This window comes from Anopheles darlingi, chromosome 2 (assembly GCF_943734745.1).
Source record: "Anopheles darlingi chromosome 2, idAnoDarlMG_H_01, whole genome shotgun sequence".
NCBI lineage: Eukaryota > Metazoa > Arthropoda > Insecta > Diptera > Culicidae > Anopheles > Anopheles darlingi.
This window is the reverse complement of record NC_064874.1, coordinates 79,386,057-79,411,846: the sequence shown is the minus strand read 5'-3', so window position 1 is coordinate 79,411,846 and position 25,790 is coordinate 79,386,057. Positions and strand designations below refer to the sequence as shown.

The 25,790-nt window shown below is 49.8% G+C and overlaps 1 protein-coding gene across 1 annotated transcript in view; it reads right to left on the bottom strand.

The window, feature by feature from the left end:
- The window catches only part of LOC125960132 (uncharacterized), a 64,708-nt gene extending 39,655 nt beyond the window's left edge, over positions 1–25,053 (bottom strand). The window contains exon 1 of the mRNA XM_049693336.1: positions 24,826–25,053. Within this exon, the coding sequence (XP_049549293.1) occupies positions 24,826–24,850 (25 nt within the window). The 5' untranslated portion in view covers positions 24,851–25,053. The remainder of the gene's footprint in view (positions 1–24,825) is intronic.
- Positions 25,054–25,790: the final 737 nt, after the last annotated feature.

Sequence of the window (25,790 nt, the reverse complement as noted above, 5' to 3'; positions counted from 1 at the left end):
GGCATCAATCGCAAGGCACACAGACACACAGTGAGAGAGATACCTGGCACGAGCCGGTCACGTACCGATCGTAATCGTGCCCATCGAACGAGACGTATTATGGATGAAAACGACAATTTTCCTCATCGTAACCACCAAGTACGCCGGGAGCTTACCACCAAAAGCGCGTGTAAGTGTCGAAGTAAGTCCCCGCCCCTTCCGGCCACGTCGGCGAGCACATACCAGGCGTTGCGTATTGTGTTTCACACCTTCCGCGCGAGGCGAGGAATAGCGGAAAATGGAAACAAAACCCCCAAAAAACCGAGAAGGTGCGTGACCGGAAAATTCGATTATTTTGCCTTCAAATTCCCGCTTATTCCCGGTAGCGCGAGCATCCGGACAGCACAACCTTGGCCCTAGAGGCCAAGGTGTTGCCAGGCCGTGCTTCGGTGCTTGTTGATGTTTTTTTTTTTTTTCATTCCCGCTTTTCCGCTAACTCACTAATGCCGGAGTGTCGGATTGCGGTAGGTTTTGTTTGTTTGCGAATGAAGAAAGGCAAACAATCGGGTGTAAACAATGGGCGGGATGGGATGCTGCTGGAAAAAAGGTGAGTAGTTAGAGGAAGTATTTCATTTCCTGAAACAGCATCCTTCGTCCTAGGTAGCGGATTGTCTGTTGTGTCTATATCGTCAAGATTTCTGCGATTGATGCTGGATCGGATGGTGGTGGTACAGTCGATTAGTCATGTACCAGGTTCGTGTGTGAGTTTCAGCAGTATTTTTTGTCCAACGATATTTTAATTATTAAGAGTAGATTAGATTAATTTCTTTGCAGCAAAATGGCACATACGATTTTACACATTTCATCCCTTTGCAGCTAAACTTTAATTTGATTTCAATGAACAAACATTAAACAAACATTGAAGACAGCTATAGATGAACTTTTCTGTTGTGTGTTTTTAGTTAAAAACCAGGCAAACAAAATGAAAAATGTAACGAAATAATTGGAAATAATTCTTTCTCTAAGCAATGCACACAGTTCTCTGGAATCGACTAAACATAGCTGAGCGAACTTTAAAAGCTTACTTTTTATTCTGTTATTCATCGATTCAAGCGATCTATCGCGTGAATACGATCTCATTGAAATGACCACCTGGTAGGGAAAATGAAGATAAACAATTAAGCCCGATTGATAGCGAGACTCCAGCCGGCAAAGAACACAATCGAAGTTCAATTACTTCCCATTTTCTCGTTACTAGCGAGGTGCCAGAACCTACCAAAGACCAAGACCGAGCACCGTTGACCACTGGCACCATCCTAACCCGGCAGGCCGGCAGCCCGGCAACGGCCACTGTAATTCAATTTACGGCACTAACGGATATTGATTCCCGGTGGCTTCATTCTTATGCTGCCAGTGACGCTGCGGCACGACTCACGATTCGCGCTTATCTCGCGGCGCTTTCTCCTCGCGGCACACACAATGGCCAGGGCGGATCTAAAAGGATGAAAAGGAAAGCGGACAAAGCGACTGCTGCTGGCTACGCTTGGTTCCGGACCGGACAGCGATGGTGTCACCTTCCGGAGTTCCGGGGTTCGCTCGAATTCACGCTTCATCCTGCATCCGCACTTCTCCATTTTCATTTGATGGGAAATGATTTGCGCAAAATCGAATAAATGTTCGCGCCGTTTACTCGCCCAGTAATTGAAAGAAAACTTCCTTCGACCCTCCCCCCTTCCCAATGCTTAGCTGTGGGCAGCATAATAGATCAGATGGACAGCCACAGCTTCCCGGGAAGGGGCCGGAAGGTGGTTTTTGGGAAATTTTAATTTCAAGAAAACTCTCCAACAGATTCTCCCGAGTTGCCGGAGTTTGTCGGTGTTTGTTGGTGTGGCGTGTGGTGTGGGTTTCGGAGCATCGAGCCGACATGAAAAATCGATGAGCAAACGATACCCCACCAGCGCAGCAACTCGTTTCTTGTGCCACGCTGAAACGATAATCCAAATTGACGGAACGAACCCTTTGCGTCCTCTCGAACCGGGCATGCCGCATGCGAAAGAAACTTTCCTTCATCGAAACTCATCACCTCATCATTACCGCGCTACCATCATTATGCTCGGTGGTGGTGGGGAGACGAAGTAAAAGGTAATCCTTTCGCTCCTTTCGACTCCTTTCGACAAAGGAAGGAACCGCTTCATTCTTGCCTTCGGTGCGCCCGGTTGGTGGTTGGTGCGAAGTTTCACGAACGGGGGAAAAAACGAAAACAACTTAAAGCTTCGAGAAGGAAGATGAAAGAATCACTCGACATCAACGCACTCACTGTGGGGTGTGTGGGTGATGGGCACCGATGGATGGGAACGCGGTGGGTAAACTACTTTTATGCTGCGCAACACCCACGGCGAAATGGTACGAAGCGTTCGTTCTCACAAAGCGATCAATTCAGCGACCGGAGGCGACGGCGACGTTCGGATAAAGGAAAACTAAGGAAAGCAACTTCTTTCCGCGGAACGGTGCATGCTCTCTCTCTCTCTCTCTCTCTCTCTCTCTCTCTCTCTCTCTCTCTCGCTCTCTCTCTTACTCGCGATAGGATTAAGGAATAGTTTCCTGATTAGCATTCTTCGGCAGCACCATCGTAGCAGCACAGACACAAAGAAGCTTTCACTCCGCGCGCTCATCGGCAGCATACCACCAGGTAGCCAGCGTGCCGAGGATTTACCGAGGTAGCTCCTTAATTGTGCAGCAGTTTACAAAAGTGGATTTTGGGAAGGATCGATGGAGGACGAGTAGCTGCTTTGGAGCTCGTTGCTCGTTGCGAGATGCTCCGTACTGTTGTTGCTGCTGCTGCTGCTGCTCCTGCTGTCTCAGTATTATCCGGGCACACTGGAACAGTGCTGCCAGTTTGGTTTCGTAGCACCTCGCCACCGTCTCGTCAATCACTCCACCGTCGAGAAGGATATCCTCATCACTGGCGATGCCGCGTACAGCAAACATCTTCATCGATTCACCAGCACCAGCAGCATCAGCAGCATCGTAGCTCCCGGAGGCCGCCATTGCTGCTCGTCCGTAGCGAAGGAAGGAAACGTTCTCGAACCCACTTCCTTCGCTTAGCGCGCTGACGATGGATATCCGGTCGGTGAGCACCAGCAGATTGAAGCGAGGGATCTCCTCTTTTGTCGCCGCCATCGCCGCCACCGCTTCCTTCACCAATACCAACCATCGACGGACGGTGCCACCGTTTCGGGTGATGATTGCGATGTCGCGAATGTTGTGTAAGCGCGCCAGCGACAACGCACAGCGCAGCAGGATGTCACGCACCGGCTGGGCAGGACAGTGTTCGTTCGATTCCCTGCTGTCCGCGTTGGCCAGTGGCTGGTGGTATGGACGTTGACCGGAAATGGCCGCCGGTGGAGGTAGTGATGGTGAATACGGGTGGGCTTCCTGGCGGACAACGCTTTCACTCAACGGAAGATTCGCAATTTGGTTGTGTCGTTCGTTTTCGTTGGCCATGTTTTTCGACCCGCCGTCGGGAATGGTAACTTGATTGTCAGCATTTTCTGCCATCCAGGCCTACTAGCGAGCTGGTGAGGCGCCAACTGCTTCTTGGATCAAGTTGGATGTGGCTACCAGAAGAAGAAGGAGCAGAATTGGAGAATGGAATTCAATGGTCCAAGACACGAGGCCCACCGTATGGAGCTTATGGTGATTCTCCTTTAAGCGGTTGATTCATTTTACTCGGATTAAAATTCAATCCAGCACCGCTGTTGGAGTCCCGGAAGTGGATCCATAATTTCCGTTAATTCAAATGGCACCTTGGCGGTGAGCCACGCAAAATGCAAATGCAAATCATGTTCCACCTTATGGTACCACCCATATACAACCACCGCTCGGTGAATGGTAGCAATTTGGGTTTTCCGGTTGGTTGGTGTTGGTAGGCGGTCCCAAAGTTTGTCCCCGAAATAGTATGCAATCATCTCGTGCAGCTTGCTGTTGCAAAATGCACCGGAAACCGGTGTTGATGGTGGCCTCGGGGCTTTGGTTGGTGCATTTGCATGTTAACAGCTTTGTTACTGTACCCTGTCGGCTTTAGGGGGAAACGGGTGGCTGCACAGTTTATGCAACGTAGAGCCTCGAGCACCTTGAATTCAAATGTACTTTTGACATCTCATAACTTGATAGCATGACCTCAACAAACAAAACCAAACGAGTATCTAAAAGCGTTCGCTTTAAAGAGAATGTCAGTTTTAAAGGCTTGTTGAAGCACACCAACAGCATCACGCTGTGTTTAGTTTTGCAAATGGTTATTGCACGTACATCAACATTGCTTTCGATGGTGCTCCATGTCTCCTCCCAAAAAAAAAAAAACATGCGATCACACCACTGTTTGCGTTACTCATTTGTGTTTTGTTTAATTTTTGGGCAAAACCTAAACACACCTTATGCCGCTCCAGAGCTGATTACAATATCGGACCAAAACGAGAGAGGCAAAAACCAACCATAGCGCGGTTGATGAACCTACCCTCGTTTGCTGAAAACCATCGGCGCCTCCCATGACTAGAAATGCAAACAAAGACCCCAAACGCCCCTGGGGCTGGTGCGCCCAATCACCAGCATAATGTCGCTCACCGTGACATGGTAGCCGGAAGTTTGCATGAAATTCAAATCATGCTCTCTCCCGAAGCGACAGCCACCACCTGTCGGGGGGTATGGGGCGCTTTGATGCATTCCATGAGCATGAGGGTATTGGGTGGGGCTGGGAGGATTTTTGGCTAATGGAAACAGACACGAGAGAGGGATGAAAGTTTGCATTTGCATGTTGGATGAGAGGCGCCAAGAGACGCCTTGCCGGTGGCCAAATCTCGGTGCTTCTGGTCGGCGCTAACATTGCATCAAGCATCATCAAGGAGTGCTGCTGCTGCTGCTGCTGCTGGCGAACTAGTTTCAAGTTTCACCAAACGCGCTGTGGTGCTTTCACGCAGGTGGCATCATAACATCGCTGGCATTATTGCTACGCAGAGCAATCCGAAGCAACAAACTATGCTCTGTTGATGCTCGCTGGGTGCATGAACGCGGTAGAAGCGTGTTGCTGCCGGTGCCAAGTTTCAAACATTTTTGTGGTAATTTCGAGAAAGTTGCTCGGGTTTCTGTCGTCATCGGTAGAATGTGAGGCAGAATGTGTTACGAATCAAATTTCCGAAATCAAAAAGCTGCCAAACATTTCCAGATACGACGAACGCAGCGAAGCTTTTCAAATTTTCTTTAAATCCAGTTCAATGCACGACCGTTGCTAGAATTAGTTCATAATTCACGTCGTTCACGACCGACACGGCTTCTCGAGATGGCATTTAGTCTAATGGACGACGATTTGCTTACTTTCTCAAGTGGTGGCTTTATATTCATGGAAAGCCATTAAGCTGCAGACTCTGGTAAGTGACTTTCGTGCCAATCAAACAGACAGAAAAAGGCACGAAAATTCAGAACAAAAGACTTGCAAAGTAATGCCCATTTTGGGGGGCTGCCTCGGTACGATACGACGGCCGGTCGGTCGGAAGTAAATTGAATTCGCAAAACTATTGATTTGCTCCCCGCTAAAACAATGGATCGCCGGAAACTTTTGCTAAACTGTCAGTACGGCAGTGCGGTGTCCGTACCAGGCCACACACATAAATCGAGCGAAAGATACTCGAATAGGTCTCCCCAAATCCGATGCCTGACTACAGCACTCTGGAGGTTTTCCTCTCGCAGTTCCTCTCGCTGACTGGCGCTCCCTGTGGATTCATGACCGTCCGGAGGAAAACAATTTGTGTTTCTTACAGTGCACACTCCGCACGCTATACCATTGCAGATTGCCGGTATGGTACCGTACGGGTGCGAAGATAGAGCGAGAGAAAGAGATGAAAAGCGAGGAAAAAGCAAACCCAAAGCAATATCCTGTTACGAATGATGGTTGCAATATGTTACCTGCGAGGATTTTTGCGTTCATATTTTTTTCTTCTTCTGATTCTCAAGCAGCTGAGCGGATGGGTGAGAAGGGAGACAAGCAGGAGATGGAAGCAATAAAATGCAAGCCACATGGGAACAGCATCTGTATTGGAGCGCCTTGGCGCACGGGCCGTTATGGACGCGAGCACCATGACCAAACCATGGTCAGGACTAGCTCGGTACCACCACCGGAGAGCACCATTGTGATCGAAAATGCAACTCGTCTCGCCTTGCTGGGGAGCTTGTATTACAACCGTAGATGGGAATCCCCGAGTAACCCGGAGCCCGGCTTAACCGCTGCTATGGAAATTGTATCATTTTCCCCGAAAAATCCCAGATCCCAGATCTGGAGGATAATGCATTCACAGATTTCACTCGAAAGATGCGCTCCGTATGCGCTCGCACACAGTCAGTGAATGGCGTAGTGAAAAGCACACTTGAAGAAGTGAGCACACTCGAAAAGGTGCACTCTTGGGACCGCACAAACTAACTCGTTTCGATTTTGCTTTATGCGCCGGGGTTTTTCGGAGAAGAAAACGGACAAGACTCACTCGCGGCTGGTGTTTGCCAAGAGTTGTTGCGAATGTGCGCACAATTTAACATCAGTGCTCGATATAGCGAATAACCCGCTCTAAACCATTTGAGTTATGGCAACGGTCTCTCGTTCGTGTACGTCCATCAACCGTTGGCAACGACCATCATACTCGGACCGAGCGGATCTCACTACGAATGACGCTGTACTGTGTGCGAGGAAAAATAAAATGGCAATCGCACGAGGACGCTGAAGGCTGTCAGCGTGCTGACTAGAACAGAACCCTAACCGTCCATCGACTGCTGGCCGTAGGAAGAACGTAGAACCAACCGACACATCCTTTGTCTCGACCGACGAACACTTTATGGACGAAACGAAGTGCTTATTAGTTGCTGCAGTTCTTCTCAGCAGCCCAGTAGCAGCCTTAGCATTGGTTGAAGGTTATGCTCATGATGAAGAGAGAGAGAAGAAGAGAACGAGAAACAAGGCAGAGTGAGTTTGTGAGGAGGTTGTCTCTTCTCTTCTTCGAGAAACGCTTCTCGAGAATCGTTTACCAACCGGGGTCGGGGTGACGGTGCAGATCGTACGAGTCATACACAGCACGGCATGTTCGCAGGGGACGCGGAGTCGTCGGCCGGTGCCAGCCCGTAATCGTATTTGAATCGCAATCACAAACTCTTCCAAGTGGAAGATGATGAACTGACTTGGCCGGCAAGCCGTACTATAAAGCTTCACTTCAAGCAGCCAGCGACAGCGACCACGTCTCGTGATGATATACGGTAGCACTGACGGTGAAGGAGCACACGCTCTGTTTGAAATGAAATCAAATTGAGCGAAAATGGAAAAGGGGCATCCACTCGTCATGTTTCTGTTTGATGGATTTTCACTCGACTCGCCATGCCAGCTGCGCGAGCGATATGCATGCATATCAAACAATCGCTTGCACCAGTTGCTCGCAATAAGGAAACCGTGCATGCATCCGGAATCCTCGTACGGGCATCACACTGCAAAAAAAAAACTTTTTAACGAGAAACCAGCTGTCACACCAGCTTAAACCGTTTTCGATGCCTTTTCACGCTTTCGGTCTCCAACGTTGCTGCTGCTGCAGCATCCGAAGAGGGATCCGTTTTAAAGCTCGATGCATGGCTCACCCCCCCCAGTGGAGGATGGAAGGGCAGCATGCCGGCAGAAATGGCAGCACGGTCCGATCATGAAAATGTAGGCCAACCACGTACTCTGGTCGCTTGAGACACGCTAATAAACAGCCCTCCGACCATAACCTTTGCCGTCTCTGCAGAGCCGAGGTCATAACATGCATCTGGTGGTGTCGAGTCGAGTGTTGCGCAAGCGAAGCGAATGCAACGCGAACGCAACGACGATAATAATAATAATAATAAAGGAATGGCACCAGCCACGGGACACGTACCCTCGAGCGAGCCGAGGGTTGATTGCGTTTCTTTGGTTTCAGTAATTACTACGCTGCGGGTTTAGCGAGAGAGAGAGAGAACAGGAGAGTGAATGAGACAGCAAAAGAGGGAGAAAAAACTCTCTATCCAATGCTGTGTTGAATGTTGAGTGGTTCAGTGAATGATGAAAAAGACGAGCAGCTAGATAGTGTTAGAATAAAATTATATTTTTGCAACATCCCTAAAAAGGTAGAAAAGGACTACTAAGGATTCGCTACCCTTCGCTCGTACAGCTCCAGCACCGCATTGATTAGCAGCACTTGGATCGATTATGCCCTTTTGGGACTATCGTAATCGATGATGCTACTTCATAACGCTCGTAACCCCGGGAAGGCATCAATAATGCAACCGTGTTCCTGGGCATCGACGAACGTGATGCATCTCCCTCCAGTTTATACACATCGTGTCCAAGTACGATGGAGGCGCCTGGTGAGCCATCGGTCTCGATGGAGGCGCCTGGTAGGCCATAAAAAAAATGCAAAATTACCTCGCAAGGGGTCCACCTAGGGACAAGGAGCCAACATGATGAGAGGTACCGGGTGTGGTCGGGTATCGCGGGGTGTCGTTGAACGTCTGGGGAGCGCGCATTTAGGCAGCAACACCACCACCACCACCATTACGCTGCGTGAGTGGCCTCCCTGTGGGGTAGCAAATTTCCTCACGCCTTACCATCCAGACAGGCGACTATCAGAGGACCAGGACAGCATCGCTGGCCATAGAACTCGCCAAGAATACGGTGGCACGACGCCGGTGGCTCGGTGTAATCCTTTAATGTTTGCTTTCGGTCCTCCAGCATGCATTATTAAAGCAGACTATGGTGTTGAATGAAAGGATCTGGCACCACGGCCCGCGTGCAAGGTGGCGACGAGCGACGAGCGGCACTTTGTTTGCCATACACGGGGAAAGGGAGCCAGAAGATAACGAGAGAGAGAGAAAGCGAGAGAGAGAGAGATAGAGCACCAGAGGGAAAGGCAGTTTTCTCGTGGAATGTTTTCATCTGCCCCAAAGGTTCGCGCTGGCTGCTGGTTGCCGGTTTCTTCTGGCTCTTGGTCTTACGTTTTATGCTTTCCATCTCGCAACAGCACACAGCGCCAGCCACCACCGAGCGAGGGTCTGATGAACGTTGAGTTATTAATTCTTGTAAGATTAACAGAAGAGAACGTAGAATGAAGGGCCATTCGCGCCGCCGGTCCCCGTCTGGACCGATCGTCCTGACGTTATCTGCATACTAATGATTATCCTTTGCAACGACAAGCAACGGATGCAAGATGCTCGGTGAATATTGTCACGATAAGTGGCCTTCAATGGTATGGTGAAGACAATGGGATTGGAAGAAGACTTGAGGTCGTTTCAAGCGGGAGTTGTTGGCTTTTGGAAAAGTCTCCCTCGACCTCTTGGTGCACGGTATAGCCTGGCCAATCCTCGGGTTCAATGCAAAGACAGACCAGAGAATGTTCTCCAAACAGTCCTTGCAACATACAAACCGAGAGGTGAGTGCCATTCAGTTGAATATATCTCTCTGTTAGCAATCTCAAGCCAACCGGCGACCCTCTTCCCTAACATTGCTTGCCCGTTCTGCTTGCTTGCTTGCTGCCTGCTCTAATTGAACCTAACGTGTTGAAGTAGAAGATTAAATTAAACCAAATTGCCCGGTAATTAAAACAGAATGATATTGCAGCTGCGTTCTACACTGAGTGGCCATGCCCTGGGAGTGACGGGGAAAAGGCGGCTTAAGATTGGTTTGCTCAACCTCCAACAAACCCCTGTCACCGGTTTGGCGTAAGTAGTTTAACAAAAAGATGCCACTGATGACTGTGCTGTAGATGTTGATGGGTATGGTGATGATGGTGATGATGATGATGATGGTAGTGATGATGGTACACTAAAAGCGCCTACGAGACCACGAGTGGCGCGAAGTGAGTTCATCAAAAACCTAAATAAAGCTAATTGAATCTCGGATCTCCCTAGCAACGAGCTAAGCCAATCAACCGATGCCCTTCTATGTGCCGCACAGAACCCCTTTTTGGTGGAATGGAGCGATTACCACCCAAATTGGTCAATAAAGTTGGCGGGTCGGGATTCGGATTTCTGGCCAGAGGAATTACGTTTGCAGGTTGGTGACGGAGAACATAAATTACTTTTCAATTTAACTTCCTACAGTAAAGTTGTCGAGGCCAATTTCGGAACCCCATCGCCGGGATGATAGTAATGCCTAGGAAGCGAAGGAGCGGACGCAGCGCTAGAAGCAACTCAAACAAACTGACCATTCGCACGTTTTCGTCGTTTCCGGGCAACAACAGTCACCAGTCAAGGGTCGACGTGCTGCTCTATCAAAATACTATGTGGATTCCTGCCATTGCTTCATCTGCTTCGTCGAGGACCCAAAAGTGAGTTATATGGAGAACGAGTCGAGAATCAAAAAGTGGTGGTGGTGCCCGTTGTTGCCTTTAAAGTGGTTTTTGGTCGGGTTTTGAATGTTATTACCCCTCAAAATCCATTAGTCCTATCTACCATGACGATGACGGCGATGATCACCACAGACGGCTCCAATAGCTTCCCCCAGCCCCGCCGAAGGACAAATGTGGTGAATGCACAGCGTCTCGTCTCGTCTCAATCACATCACTCCGGGCAATAAAGAATTGGATTTATAAAGGCTATTAAAGGCATCATCCAGGAATGCGGGGGTTGGGGACGCTTGGGAGCTGCAAAAATGGCACGATAGAAGATGAAATATTAAATTTGCTTTAATGGCCGGAGGGAAAAGTGTAGCGAGAGAGAGAGAGAGAGAGAGAGAGAGAGAGAGAGAGAGAGAGAGAGCCACTCCGGCAATCTGGCGTCCGGGAAATCAGGGAAGCGTGCGGTGCTCCAGAAAATGACATTATCAACAATGGAACCATTCGGTTCGACGGGCGAATCCATCGATTACAACATGGATAGAGAATCGTAATCAAATTCCCGTAGGAGCGAGCACGTCGGCCAAGGAACGTTGTCCGAGTCCCTGGCCCTTACCATACCACAGTCCTAGCCGTTGGGCCCATTTCGAAAATCGAAATCGTGCCCAGCATTTGAATAAAAGCTTCCCGGAGAAGGGGCTTTTCGGGGAAAATTAATTGTGTTTTTTTCTTTACAATCAATTTATGGGGCATCCTGTTACATCCGGTAGCCGCTCCTTCCAGCAGCCACGGGGGACGAGTTTCGTGTTTTCCGGGGGTCCGACTTTTTCTTTTCTTCGCGATCATGGACCCCAAAAATAGGAGCCTTTATTAGTGTTTCTCCTTCCGTGGTTGTTCTCGGTCCATTTACTTTTAAATGGTTGACTGGCCTATTCGAGCACCGGAGAGGAAGGTTTTCAATAGGAAAAAAAAAACATCCAGCGAACAAAAGAGAGTGGTCCGTTAGCGCGCGGGAGGTACTAGGATGTGTCCCCGACAGAGGAGCTTTATTGTCGGTTAATTATTGTTGTTGCCAGTCCGCTCCGATGTCGCCAGCCGGAGTGAAAGTGAGAGTTTACTCGGTTGACCTAAGCGAGGGTGAACGGAGACGCACCATCATCAACATCATCATCATCGAGCCTACCAACCGATAGAAGGTGTCAGAAGAGCTTCAGCCCACAGCATAAGGATCTTATTTCTCGAAGGGAAGGAGCCAACACTACAATTACCGACGAACCTCCATAGACCGAGTGCTAAGTCCTTGGTTTCTGCTTAATTTACTTACCGATCCGCATACTGCCGTTCTCAACCTTTGCTGTTTATGGGGATAAGATTCCATCCAGCAGATAATCCCAACATGACAGCGACGGTGGTAATTTGTATGCTGAACCACCCTCTAGATCTAATGGTTGAATTCGAAAGACGACACTCAAAATAGAGACAAGTACTGGCAGATGTGCGCCGCGCCCCCCCAAAAACCAGGGTTCTTGCTGAGAGAATTCGCAGTTCCACCCAAGGCTGGTAATGGTCTCGGGAATGAAAACATCAACCTAGCGGCACTTTATGCAAAACTTATCCCAAAGCAGACGCTGCTGGTAGCCACAATCAAAATGGATATTTTTATCGCCGCCTCTCCGAAGTCACGTTACGTAAATTATAGTTATCTGTGCCTCTGGGCCGGGGTTTTGCCAGAAAGTTAAATCGCGCAACACAACAGCTCGGTCTGTCGGAGTGCAGCGTGATGGATGTACCATGATGGCCAACGGTAGGGCAACTTCCCCTTTCCCACCCCGACGGGCTAGCATATGATTAATCGAAGCATTTCATTTCGCCTTCCATGGTGAAGGTTTTTACATTTGAAAATGATAGACATCCCATCCCGCTGGTACGCGCTGTGCGGTAGTAGTTTATCTGCTGGCCATAGTCCAGTCCACTGTCTGATGATGTGATGCTTCGAAATCTTCGTTATTATTTTGTTTTTTTTTCTTTCACTGCTGCTCTAGCCACCGTCAAAAGGAGAGAGAATCTCCGGGGAAGGGGAGGGGCAGCATAATCTGGTTTTAGAATTAACCTCCAATTTGCAACCTCATCGTCATGCGGGCGACCGGATAGGCCGACGAAGGGCGGTACACTCTACTCCGCCCCGGTCCCGGTTTGATGAGTTGATGAGCGAGCCCTCCGGACGAGGGCATTAAGGAAATGTTGATGAAGGCCAGCTGGTTGATGCGGAAGGACGGCATATGTTGGGATGAAACTTTCCCATAAATCACTCCAAAAATAAATGATGATTAATGGGCATATTCTTCAGCATACTTTCAAATGCTGCTGTAGCCCTTTAGCGAGCATCCGCGAGGATTGCATCGCTGGAGTTGTTTTTTCCGGGGAGGGATAAATCTGTTGGTGAAAGGAGTCTAAAGTCTGTGGCAGTCCTTCCTTGGTCCGCGACTATTCGCTGATAACAGCTTCAGTAACTCTTCATCCCTTTTTTCGATATCATCTAATGAGCTTTCTCAAAAAAATGCTCAACACATGACAAGCGTCTAGTTCCTCCAAATAAGCACACACACACACACACACTTCTTCGAGTAAACCGTTATCTCACTTTTGTTCATCTCCGAAATTTCGATTTTAATCTTTTGATTCAAGATAACGGCTCCGAGATACCCTGACCGCGCTGGAGAGAGAGAGCTGGAATTGAAAATAATCGATGGCCAATATGGCGATCCTCCCGCCCCAGCACCCGCCCCTCAGAAGGATCGTTCGGACGGACGGTGCAAAGCATACGAAAAATTAATAATCTATCTCCCATCTCTGGGGACTCTCGCTTGCCTCGGGGCCCAAGGGACTCGTTTTGTTTCGCATTTTCCGGGGCAAATATTTTACATCCTCACGAGAATGAACTCTCTCTCTCTCTGTCTCCTTCCTCGCCCAAAACCTCGGGGACTCGCTCACTGACGTGGTGGTGACGATGAGGATAACGACGACAACGGCACCAGCTTATTGAGACGATTCCGGGGGTTCTCCGAACGAACTGAAATTCTCGCTAGCGTGCCGTCGGGGCCCGTGCCGGAGCAGCCGGAAATATTTGCAGCCAACCCAACGAGCCCAGTGGTACTGTGGGGGATGCTCGGAGTTAGGTCTGGATTCCAGGAAAAAGAAAATAAAAACCCACTGTTCGAAGCTCTGGTCTGGGTTCTGGTGAGTGTGACAATATGGATCCGGGCGAAACGGGTTTCTGCGAAATTTGTTTGGGTCCTGCGCGCATTCCGGTATTCCAACACCGCAGGCTCGGTGAGACTGTGAGCCGGGAATGATTGAACGCATATTCGCGGATTAGCGGATTTAATCCCGGACTAATTTCCGGTTCCATCATGGGCACCATTCTCCGGCTAGCAAGTCAATAACAATTAAACACGGATTGAAAGATAGTTACAGCAAAAGGGATCGTTAGAGCCCAAACCCCCTTTGCTATAACCTTCTATTATCTTCATCGTGGAAGTCGTCGTTGCTGGTGTTTTCGATCATCTCGCTCATCGCCATTAATTGCAATCAGCGAGCGCACGGCGCAAGTGTTTCTGGGTACGCGGCTCGATACAGCAATTCGTAGATTACCCCGCAACCCAAGCACCAATCCAAGGTGGCGGGGGTGGTTCTATGAAGCATAAACATAAACTACAGTTAGCTCCACGAATTGCTGACGTAAATCCGTGGCACAGTGGCTGGCTCGGGTGCTTTGCCAGCGACTATATATTTCCATCTCAAGCCGAAGGATCGAAGTGTTTGTTCAATGCAGCCGTGTTCCGTTTTGGGATCTGAACCACCACCACCATCCTCATGGCCACTGATTTGGTGGCACAATTTACTGCAAATGACATGCCAGGTCCTTGTGCGTGGCTGTGTGTGTGTGTGTGTGTGTGTGTATGCGCTCGATGAGCACGTGTCACTGCGTTGATGACGCACGTTTCGCGGTAAAACGAGTGATTACCTGCAGCCAAGTGAGGCTGCAACATCTTCATCCTCCTCATCCTGCTGGCCAAGTGGCACACTGGCTCTCTGTTGTTGCACTTCGAGGACGACTACGCCAAGAACCGGTGGTCACCTTCAATCTACGTCACTTGTTGAACGGAAGAAGTGGTTGTTGTTGTTGTTGAAATGATTTAGTATCTCTACCACCGCACGCCACACGCCATTCCCGGTACTTCCTGCTCCTCCTCCTCCTCCTCTTCCTCATTCATCATTCGTGGCAGTGGGAGGGCACGTGACTGAATGATGCCTTCCCGGGCAAAGTTTGTTTGTGTGCGTTGCGCTAATGTTGGCGTTCAATCGATCGAATTAACGCTTCCTCGAATGGTGTGCCATTTGTGGGGCCCCCCGAGGGGGAGGTGATGAGGGATGTCATGTAATTATCGGCAATCGGGACCCTCACCCAAGAGTCGATCCAAAGTAAACTGCTTTAGCAAAGCAGCAGAACGCTAATTACGGTTCACCCCGTAATCACATGTTGGTGGTAGAGCGAACTAGATGTACGGTGTGGCATTTAGTGGTGTGTACGTGTGTCCGTGTGTGTGTGTGTTAGGGTTGTGGATGTGAATGTCAACAAGCCACGCTGCTACTGCCTTGGAGAATTCCATCCAACAGCCTTGAATGTCATTGCTCCGTGGTAAACTCATCGGACGAACGCGTGACAGATTTATTAATAATAAACAATCGCTTCAACGTATTGCTGTGCTGTGTGACAAACACTCACACACACATACACTCAGCTCAGGGACCTTTTGAACCGTAAACTCATCGCTCAGCGTCCTCGATCCTGAAATGGTCGTCAAGGATTCGCGCGCATCGCGCATTTGCTCTCGGCCACTGCCGCTGCCTCCGTCTCTGGGGGGCAACATATCGTGGAAGACAATAAAAATGACGCATCCAAGGCACACATACACACTCACTCACGAGCACACCAGCTGATAGCCCACGTGGTAACGAGTGAGCAACACCAGACACGTCCGTGTATCATTAGCTGGCCCGGCCCCGGGCCCCGACCCGGTATGAGCTGATGTGTGGTTCATCTGCAGTGAATGAATCGTGGAGGTGGAGGCGCGATAAGGGGCGCGATGGGGTAGGCCCGGGGAGCCTGGTAGTCTGATAAAACAGCCCCCTGGAGGGTCGTAATTTTCCCACATTGTCCTCGGCCCGGCACCATAGCAATGCCGCGTTGCCGCATAATGTTGCTACCATTGTTGCCATGCCAGCGGCGCGGACTTCGCGAAAACCCGTGGCTCAATCAGATCACGGATCGAGTGAGGGGCCACGGGAGGGAACGGGAAGCGGAGAGGAGTGTTGCTCGCCGGGGAAGGGGCAGGGTGGGTGGTTGGTAGAAATGAAAAATAACATAAACCAGATGATGAACGGTGTGAGCGATTATGTATTGCACCATAAAACATCACGCAGCGCACACCAATTCAACAACAGCATTGAGCGGGGTTAAACCAGAGCGTTACACACAAACACACACACACACATACACACACACACACACACACACACACACACACACACACACACACACACACACACACACACACACACACACACACACACACACACACACACACACACAGAGATACATACAGAACAGGCCTCCGGTCGATTATGAATGGTGAGGTTATGTTACGCGGGGGTTGTTGCGTTGCGCAATAAACAATTCCTGGTTGGCGCCCGTTTTTCGGAGGAGGATGCCGCTCGGAGCCGCTCCATGATTCGGTTTGGCACCTGCACCACAAACCAAGAAGGAAGGAATCATTAATAATTTCCCGTTTTTACTTTGCTTTGGCGAGAGAAGGGATTGAATATTCCCCCCCCCCCCCCCAAAAAAAAAACGCATATGTTGCGAATGCATAAACCATGGGCTGGTGGGAGGAGGGTCATAATGGAGGACATAATTCCGTTTCATTGAAAAGTGTGCCCCGTCGAGCGAGACGGCAGATGATTTGGCAAATGGTGAAACGAGAAATCTAAAAATACTCCCCATGCGCTGAATTCTGGCGAATCGAATTAGGAGCTTCGAGGAATCATCAGCCCGTCAAACACACACACACACACACTCGCACAATGTAGGGCCGCGAGCGACGCAAACTTGCGACGGCCATCAACTGCTCTCGGGTTTCTCGTGGCCACCCGCAGGCATTGTTCATTTCGTTTCGGTTCCGGAAACAACGGAATGCCAAGATTCCGCTCACTCGCAGTACACGTCGCAGGCCCCGCCGATCGCTCTGCAGAAGGCAATTTACCTGATGTCACTCACTCACTCACCGTAGGCGTCCGTAGGACGTTGGCTGATGCTGGTCTGGAATGCGTAACTTCCGGGGCTACTTCCGGCCTATGCGCTGGATCCTTCCTTCACACGGCACGCACACATACACACACTCGCGCGGGGCGTTACAGGTCGAGCGCTACGCACCGTCGCAACGCAACACACACACCCAACAAGGTGGATGCGGATCCGGGACAGGATACCATACGCCGGGTGCCGGGATGCCAGGGGGTCGCTCTCTCTCTCTCTCTCTATCGGCGGCGCCTTAATGATTTCAATAATCCTAATGGAAACCTTTTCCTCACGCACGCACCACACGCACGCACCACACCGTGCACACCACGTCCGGCGTACGCCAGGGATTATCGTCGAGAATCCTTTTTTTGTGCCGGGTTTCCTTTCATGCTCCCCCGGGGGGCTTGCACGGGATCCGTGGATGACGATGACGACGACGAAGCACTTGATTAGTTATTGGGTTCGAATCGTCTTCCCCGGCAGCAAGGACCAAGGAAGCGCTGGAATGTCTACGCTACGCTAGCGCCAGGGTGCGCGATCGTCGACACCTCACCCACAGGGAAGGGGTGTGGGGAAACGGTGCAGGAGAAGGGGGCGCAGAAAGAGGAGCACGAGCACGTAACGAGATATTTGACACTCAATGTCCCGGTTCCGGTAACTTTTTATGAATAATTCAACGTCAACCATGCGCCTCCATTGCGCCTTCGAGGTGACATCCTTGCCAACGGTTTATGGCCGGCCAGGGTTCCTTATTCTCTTTCTCTCCGTCTCTCTCCGTCTCTCTCCGGTGTGTGCGCGCGCTCTCTGTCACTCTCTGACACCGTGCTGCCGTTCTGTGCTGCGTTGACACCGACGACGACGACAAGAAAATTGATTGAGACTTAAGAGCGATCCGTAAAGCGATGCGAAGTAGGGAGTAGGGTTAAGGGATGGTGACCCGGAGCCACGTTTGACGGCGAAGAAAGGGTGGGAAAAGGGGACCAGTACTCGTGTGTAATAAAAACTGAGTGGCCCCGTGACTCAGAACGGATGAACGGGAAATCAAAAAGTTAATCCAAACTGTTTTCCAAAAACCACCCAAACCCCTTTACGTCATCCCCCTTGCAATCGGCTCGGAAGGGAGGGCCCGGTTCGGCCCGGGGATGTAGGCAACCCTGCGTTCTGCTGAAAATAGAATTTCCCAAAAGTCTCGTTTGGATTGGATTAGGGCTGGGTATTATTACACGGCACGCCGCCGGAAGTGACACAGGTCAACTTAACGGGGGGGAGGATGAAGGTAAATCATGCTCAGGGGTAGCATTTGTGAACAAGGTACAAGTTGTGCCAGCACAAACCGACGCTCGACGACGATGGTTAATTCGCTTTTCCTATGTCGAAACACAATCACCACGTTGGGCACACGGATTGTCGGATCGGAATTCGGGCACCGTGCCAATGCTTTGGCGCTTTACACACTACAGCCTCTCACTACCCCATAACCATACCGATCGTCGTGTCGTTTAGACTCCGCGAATCGGAGGGCAACAGATACAACGTAACGGAGTGCCAACCAATCTCTGGTGCTGGCTCTGGTCCACCTTCCCGATTGTACGTCACAGCATCGCGGTCACTTTTTGGATTGCTTCCAGCAAAACCGTAACAGTCCATTTCACCGGTTGCATTCACCTTCACCTCGCGAGGACCTCGCCTAGGTTTCGACTTTTCGTGAATTTAATCACGCTTACACACACACACACACACACGCACACGAGCTAATCGTTTGCGCCGGACGAACCAACAAATTCACGGTGGCGGCCGATACGTGGCCGAAAGGACGTGTGTACCGAGCGCCGTGACGTCACTCACTAAATCCTCGCCTTCAGGCTGCTACCCGTACGAGTTGCTGGCGATGGCTTCTACTGCCTTCTACTACTGCTACTTCATGCTATCTCGACAACAACAAACATCCTCTCACGATTCCCACTCACACACACAAACACACACACAGCCACACGCAAGCTGTGTCACTTTCACATACGCCCAGAAGCTGCAGGCAGGGCCCCTGGGGGGTGTTGGTGTTACTCGACAACACCATGCAGCGAACGGACGGGAACGGATCTGAATGGGAATGGTTTCCGCATCAGGAAGCTCGCTTGGCCTTAAAGTCACGCCGGACGACAGGATGGATGGACGAGGATGTGAGCTGGTGAGAAAACCAACGTTCACTCGTGCCTCACAATAGTGAGATGCGTACCGGAGATACTCTCACTTCAGCCCCCCCCCCTCCTCCTCCGGCACTGCACAACCCACCAGCAGCAGCAGCATTCCCAGTGGCAAGCTGTTTCCATCATCCGAGATCCAACTGTCTCCGGAGTGAAGCAGCAATCCATTACCCGTTCGCTTTACGGTTTCGTGTTCTGCATTCTTTCTCGAACTAAGAGAGTAGCTCACAGGAAGTTTGGACAAAACAGTGACACTAGAAACGAATTTTCACCCCCAAAAATTAACGCCACCAGCAACGCGGATTTCTGGACAGGCGTTTGCAACGCACCTTTCCCACCAGTGGATGGGTGGTAACACTGCACACTACGGTGCCTCGGCCGTTCGGTTCGGCTTTCGAAACGCCCGTACCTCGGACGGAATGACAAACGACACGCTACGGATGCTACCACTACTACTGAAGCGAGCACGCACGGGAGCCCACAAGCTGGACGGGCCTGGAGGTGAGCTTAATTCATATTATTCCATCATCAGCCCCGAGATCCCGAGAGCGATTCGAAACGGTTGGCGAGAGTTCCTGAAGCTCCGGGAATATCGAACCACCCAGCCAGCTAGCCAACCAGCCAGCTAGTCAGCCAAGCAAACAAACAACCGACAATGGAAATGGTTTCATTTCCATCCATTCATCCATCCTCCCTCCCGAAAACGGCCGCACACACATGCAACGCAAAACAATAACAACCACTTCTGGCTGGCTGGCTGGCTGGCTGGCTCTTCTACGGGCCCAGTGGCATCCTCTCCGAACCGTCCGAAGCGTGGCAACGAGCAGCATCCTTGGGTAGCATCCGAAGCGTCACCAATACCACCGAACGTCCGCTCCGGTGAGCGAGTGGCGACGACGATCCAGTAGTGAGCAGAATCATCCTCATCACCACCATCTCGAGTGAGCAGCCACGCAATTCACCACGGGAGCATATTCACCACAGGCAAACCATCTGGCAAACATTCACCTTGCATCCAAGGAGCATCAGCAGCAGTAGCAGGATATCCACCACCAAATCCACGCGGTGGAGCTATTTTCGGGCCAACGGCGTGGTTCTCGGTTTCAGTTTGCTCTCCACTTCATCACGGCACGCTCACGCCCACAGCCTACATCCGGGAGACAGGAGATTCGCGTAGGAAGGCGAATCTCCCGATGGAGGGATGCTTCTGTCTGTGTGAGACTCTGACGTAGCAGTAGCCGTAGTGGAGCGTGTTCGAATGACAACAATCCCGGAACGTGTGCCGAGGTTAAACACACATGCACAAGCACAAGCATTGCGACTGCTTGGTCAGTCGACGGTACGGCATCGACGGAACGAGATGACACTAATACAGTTGCAGCGAATGTTGCCAAACAGCATCCGTTCGGCGCGATTTGACGGACGGCTGAATTGGGAATGGTTCGTAAAATTATCAGTTATTATGTTTGCTTTTTTGTTTTGTTTCGTAAAGAAAATTTGATTGTGCATTATTTCGTTTGGAAACATATTATTTTGTAAGAATTTAATCCGTTTTGACCATGGAAGCTATTTTAATATTATTAAATGAAATGAGCAACTGGGCGCCTCCATTACATGTTTGAAAAGCATTATTTTGCGCATGAAAAACGGTAATAATTATTTGAACAAAACAAACCCAATCTCTTTTTAATAATTGAAATCAGTTAACTGATTGATTTTTAATGATTGATTGCCGGTGAATTTAACTGTTGAATACAAAACATCATTGATTTATTCTATCAGCTTTGTAGCTTATTTAAAAGCAATTAAGATGTAATGAAAACGCTTATCCTATCTCAATGACAAATGAAAACGATCTACTCTCGCCCTTCTTTGCTGTGTTTCAACAAGCACTTGTTGAGTGCTGTGCCCACCCATCAGGCCGATTGTTGAGGTTGAACAAATAAAAGAGCTACCACCGGAGAGGCTTCAATAGCCTTCCGGCCCGATTTCCGAACCAAATCGTTAGGATTAAAGTGTTTCCATAGCATTTAAAACGCGTCGAACCGTTTATGAGTTTCGTTAACAGCTGAAGTTACCATCCGCAGGCCAGGCACTTTGGCAAACGGGAACGTGTGGTGTTTTAAAACGCAGTGAGGAAGAGGAGGAGGGGGTGAAGGAGCAGTTACGCTTTCCACGTTCCATGTGCTCATTCTAATGCCATTGTGCTCGTATGCATCGAACCGTAACCGCACTGAGCGCACGGAGCTGTATGCTGCAGGAAAAACCCCAATCGCTGCTCCTCGTCCTCGCTTTTGCCCTCGATTTCAGCACGGGATGCCTCCTTGTGTGTACTTTTGTGTGTGGCTCGCTCGTTCGAATGCATTAGCCCAATAATGATGCAAACGGAAGCACAATGGCGCAATGACGTTGCGAATGGGCGGAAGGAATGTTCCGACGAACGGTAGTCGATGAAATCGAAACGAAGCGGAACCAGGGTTTCGGGGTTTTGTGTGCCGGAAAAGCATTGCAAAGAATTGCATCTCACCAACAGCATCATCGTCGTCGTCCACAGGAAATGCAAATGTATTACCGGGAATGAATGAAAGAACCCATCGGCGCATAATCAGCATCTTCCGAGCTCTTTCATTTACTCGGGCACGTATCCGTTCGACTGACACGTTTGGAACGACCGCATAGACTGCAAAGGATCCGTCGTACGACGTGTCACAATCGTTGCAGCAGGTTCGAATCGATACCATTCCCCTATGATGCACGACGAGGGTTGCAATATACTGCCAGAGGTTCCAGGATTTCGGTGCTAGTTACGGTGCTTCCACAAAACACCCGACGCTGGGATGCAACCCCCTCTCCTCCGGGTGGGTGGAGAGCAGGTTTCGTATTGTTTCGTCGTGATGGTCGTTCCATAAGCACCTGAGCATCGCCGCATCGAAGCGATCTCGATTGCGATTTGCTGATGATGAAGGGTATTGGTTTTTGTGTGCGGGCGATTATGGGGATTCTATTGCACGCGTAAACGCACACGTTTGGGACAGGACAGGACAGGTGGATTTGTGGAAATTGATTTATTTGAGTTCGTGCAAGTGCTGCAACCAATAATTTGTGTCGATTTACTGTCGGCACGCGCTACGTGTCAATAGCGGGGAGGAGGGAACGGTTATGGCATCATGGAAGCAGCAGCTCGCTCTCTCGTGCGATATGCAAAACCACCACCACCACACCGCAATCGTGTTCCCCGAGTGTGTAAAGCATTTTATGCTTTCAAACTTTGTTATGTGCCAATACAGGGGGAGTGCAGAGGAAGGGGCTGGCAACAAGGCGGAAAATTATTCTTCACTTTGAGCATATGTTTTGGGGCCATATGTTGCCCGCCCCCTGGAGGTTACCACCTTCTCACTACATTATGGGACGTAGAAACGACTTATTAATAACAGGCCATTGGTGGTTGTTTGGCGCTGTCGGTGCGCAGCATGCCGGAGCATATATAGAAATCGGCATCAACAAGCTCGGTATTTGCTCATTACTGCTTGATTGTGTGGGCAACGGGAGGGGGAGTTTGTGATGATATGTGTTATGCCGCATTCAACAACCATTGCATTACCGCATTCTCGACATGGGGAATACACTAGATTCAACGTTTGTTTTAAATACGCACATTAGTATTCATGTATCTGTTGCCGTACCCATCGTGAACAATTTTACATTAAGTATGCACTCGAGGATGCATATTTCATTTGAATTAATTATACAATGATAGTTGTGTAAGTGAACTGTTTCTATGGCTCATAAAACAATAGCCTTAATTTCGAGTACATTCATTAGAAAATTGATTTCCAATCAGTGGAGATTGTTTTGATAATTTCAAAGAAAACCAACTAACTAAATGTCACCCAAAAGAAATGTAGCAGCAAACAGCGAATCGCTTCACTAACTAAATGCTCTGCTCACAAATCATCATCATCGCCACCGGTACAGCATCGCGCTGCTGCTCATCTACCGCTGCGTGGCGAATAACACCAGGTTTGTCGAGGCAAAAACTGAAAGCCTCACAGGATTGAGCGTCCCTCAGACGGAGCTTAATGTATCCTACCACACCTCCAACCCCACGGGGGGGTATCTGCAACATTAATTAGCCTAATTACGGCTCACCAGCATGCGGCTCCGGAGCCACGGAATTGCCTTCGCCAAGCGCGAACGTACAGAACAAAAGCAAAAAACGGGTGAACATCCAGCGTCGCCAATTTTGTCGCTCTCTCGAACGAACCGGATGGAAAATTATAGCCGCTCTCAAGTGCGTTTCGTCGTCATGCGAGTGTCTCATAAGCTGGCAGCATTGCGGTCTAGCCTCGGCTTTGCAATCGTACACTGGCTAAGGCCTTTCGCCGGATGTATGCTGTACTGCACGAAGAGAGCCGTAGAAATGGAGCTTCCAGACGTGAATATTGCTGTTACGGGGCTGGCCTTCTGCTGCTCATAGTCCCAGCAACGCAGGATGAACGATGAGATGGCTCGTTACCTTTTCCTTGGCAAGGAACAGGGGAGGTCGCGGGATGCATTGCATTTCTAATAAAATTCAACCAGAGCCGGCCTTCAGCTGCTGTTGCCACGAGAGCGTTGATTGACGGTTTTGTGTTTCTCTGTTGAACATAAGCCACACGATTGGACTGAAATATTTACTAATGTGAACTACTGCTTATTGTTTATCAACATCTAGTCTGTCATTTATTTACTTGAAATTTGCTCAGCTGTTTAGAAACATGAAGCAAATGTTCAGCAAAATGTTTAATCCATTATTGTAGAGAAAAGGCAAAATCACTACAACAAGAGGGCATTAATGTAATTGCTTGGCAGGACTATGGATCCAGGCAGGGTCATACGTTCCATACCGTGGCCCATCCGTTGTTGAGTAACACCTATGCAGCATGCCATAAAGCAAGCCAAAACACGAACACGAATGCCGTACGTGCGAGGGATGTGCTGCAAATAAATTGCTCCCGAATGGCGATGGGCCTCGGCATCGACCTCGGCCTCGGGGAATGGGTTTGCTGAAAACATACCAGCTCACCAGGGGAGGAAAGCTGCAGCCAGGAAAAGCGAACCATCTTCACTCCATCTCGATTTCCGCATAACGGACGACCGGAAATGGCAATCGGTGAACCGAGCAGGGAATCGAGTGGGAATGAAAAAAGAAAGAAGAAGAGGAAGTAGAAGAAGCGGATGAAAACACAGGATCCCGCTCAGCGTTCTCGGGAAAACTAATGATGTAATTGTAAGAGCAAACACACAATCGTGCCAGCGAAAGCCAGCGTGAAAAAAAAGGCATCATACGTTTCACTGACCGAAAGACCGTCATCATCATCATCATCATCCTCATCGTCATCGTTCTTGTGATTCCCTTTTTGAGGTCTGGGGTCTCATCACCATCGATCAATGGGAAGAACGGCCGGAGGATCCTGTTTCCGGGCGTTGAAACAGAAGCCAAACACTTCGCCAACGCGCGGTGCTGCTGCTGCTGCCGTGCGCTAAATGGTCGCCGCTGGTGAAGCAAACATTCAGGCGGAAGGGCGAAAAACATGGAGCGAAGCAAAAATCAAAGCAACCCTTCTTGAGGACCCTCCTGCGCCGCAAACGAATCGATACTTTTCATCATTTTGATATCTGTCCGTGTCCGTGTCTCTGGTGCTTCTCTTCGGAAAAAAAGGCAGGATTTTCCTTCCTCTTTCTTCTCTGGAATACCCTCTCCCTTTTCCTTTTCTGGCCTGCTTGCGGACCGGTATTTACACAAACCGTATTCACAAACAGGAAATCGGGCAGACGCGTGTCCGGAGGATCCGCGGGAACAACAGGGATCCTTGTTGTCCCTTGCACCCGCGCGTTCGAAAAATCGACCCACGTATCCGGTCACCCCCACACTTACCTCCGGTTCTCATTGTGGCCGCCATGATTGTTGGTTTTGTTGTGACGTGCTCCGGTTCGATGCCGCTGCCTCTTGACGGGTTAATTCTTTTAGGCGCCGGGTTCTCGCTTTAGCTGTTTCCTGTCTCCGTTCTTCGACAAACGAGCGAAGTAAATTCGCGGAATTAGTTGATGGGGAGTAGCAGAGGACCGCGAGGACTGCTCTCTACCAGTTGTCCGTCGCCGATGATGTGTTGCACTGTTCTGTGGGAGAAGAAATAAGTAAACGATGATTGAATAAAATGAAAAAGGATTTCGCTCGGCACACTCTTATTAACAGCCAATTGACCATAAAATCCAAATGACATCGACGGTGTTTTCCCGAATAATGGTTTCGGTCGATAGGGGGAAGCAACAAATCAGAATACAATACGCTACATCATCGCTACAAACCTCGCACGTGCTGCCTCCGCAAACGTCATCACCAATGGCGAATGGATCGTTGCCATTCGTTCGCTCATAATGTTACAAAGAGAGAGGCAGAGGCATGGATTTCCCATGATTTACCGGAGATTTGCTGCGAAAGCTACGACCCGATTGACCGCTGGATCGCCAAATCCGATGCCCGGTCTGACCCATCTTTTTCCCAGCGACCGAAAGCGGTTCGCGGGCTTTATGGCCTCCTAAAGTCCGTGCCGTTTGGAACCTGGAACGGTTCATCATGACGTTACAACTACAATCTCCCGAACAAATGAATCACTGCCCCACTGCCAGCAGCAGCAGTGGGTGGCGATCGCTTTAGCGCGGTGGTCTTCCATAAAACATAGAATTACCGTGATTTGAAAGACCTTTCGGGATCCCACCCACCCACCCACCCGGCTATCGCAGGCAGTGCCATCGAATGGCACGCTGAAGTGTGGCTTATCGGTTAAGAATTTCGGTTTCCATTTGGAGCTCGTTACGCGTGAGTCCCGCGCTCAGTTCTAC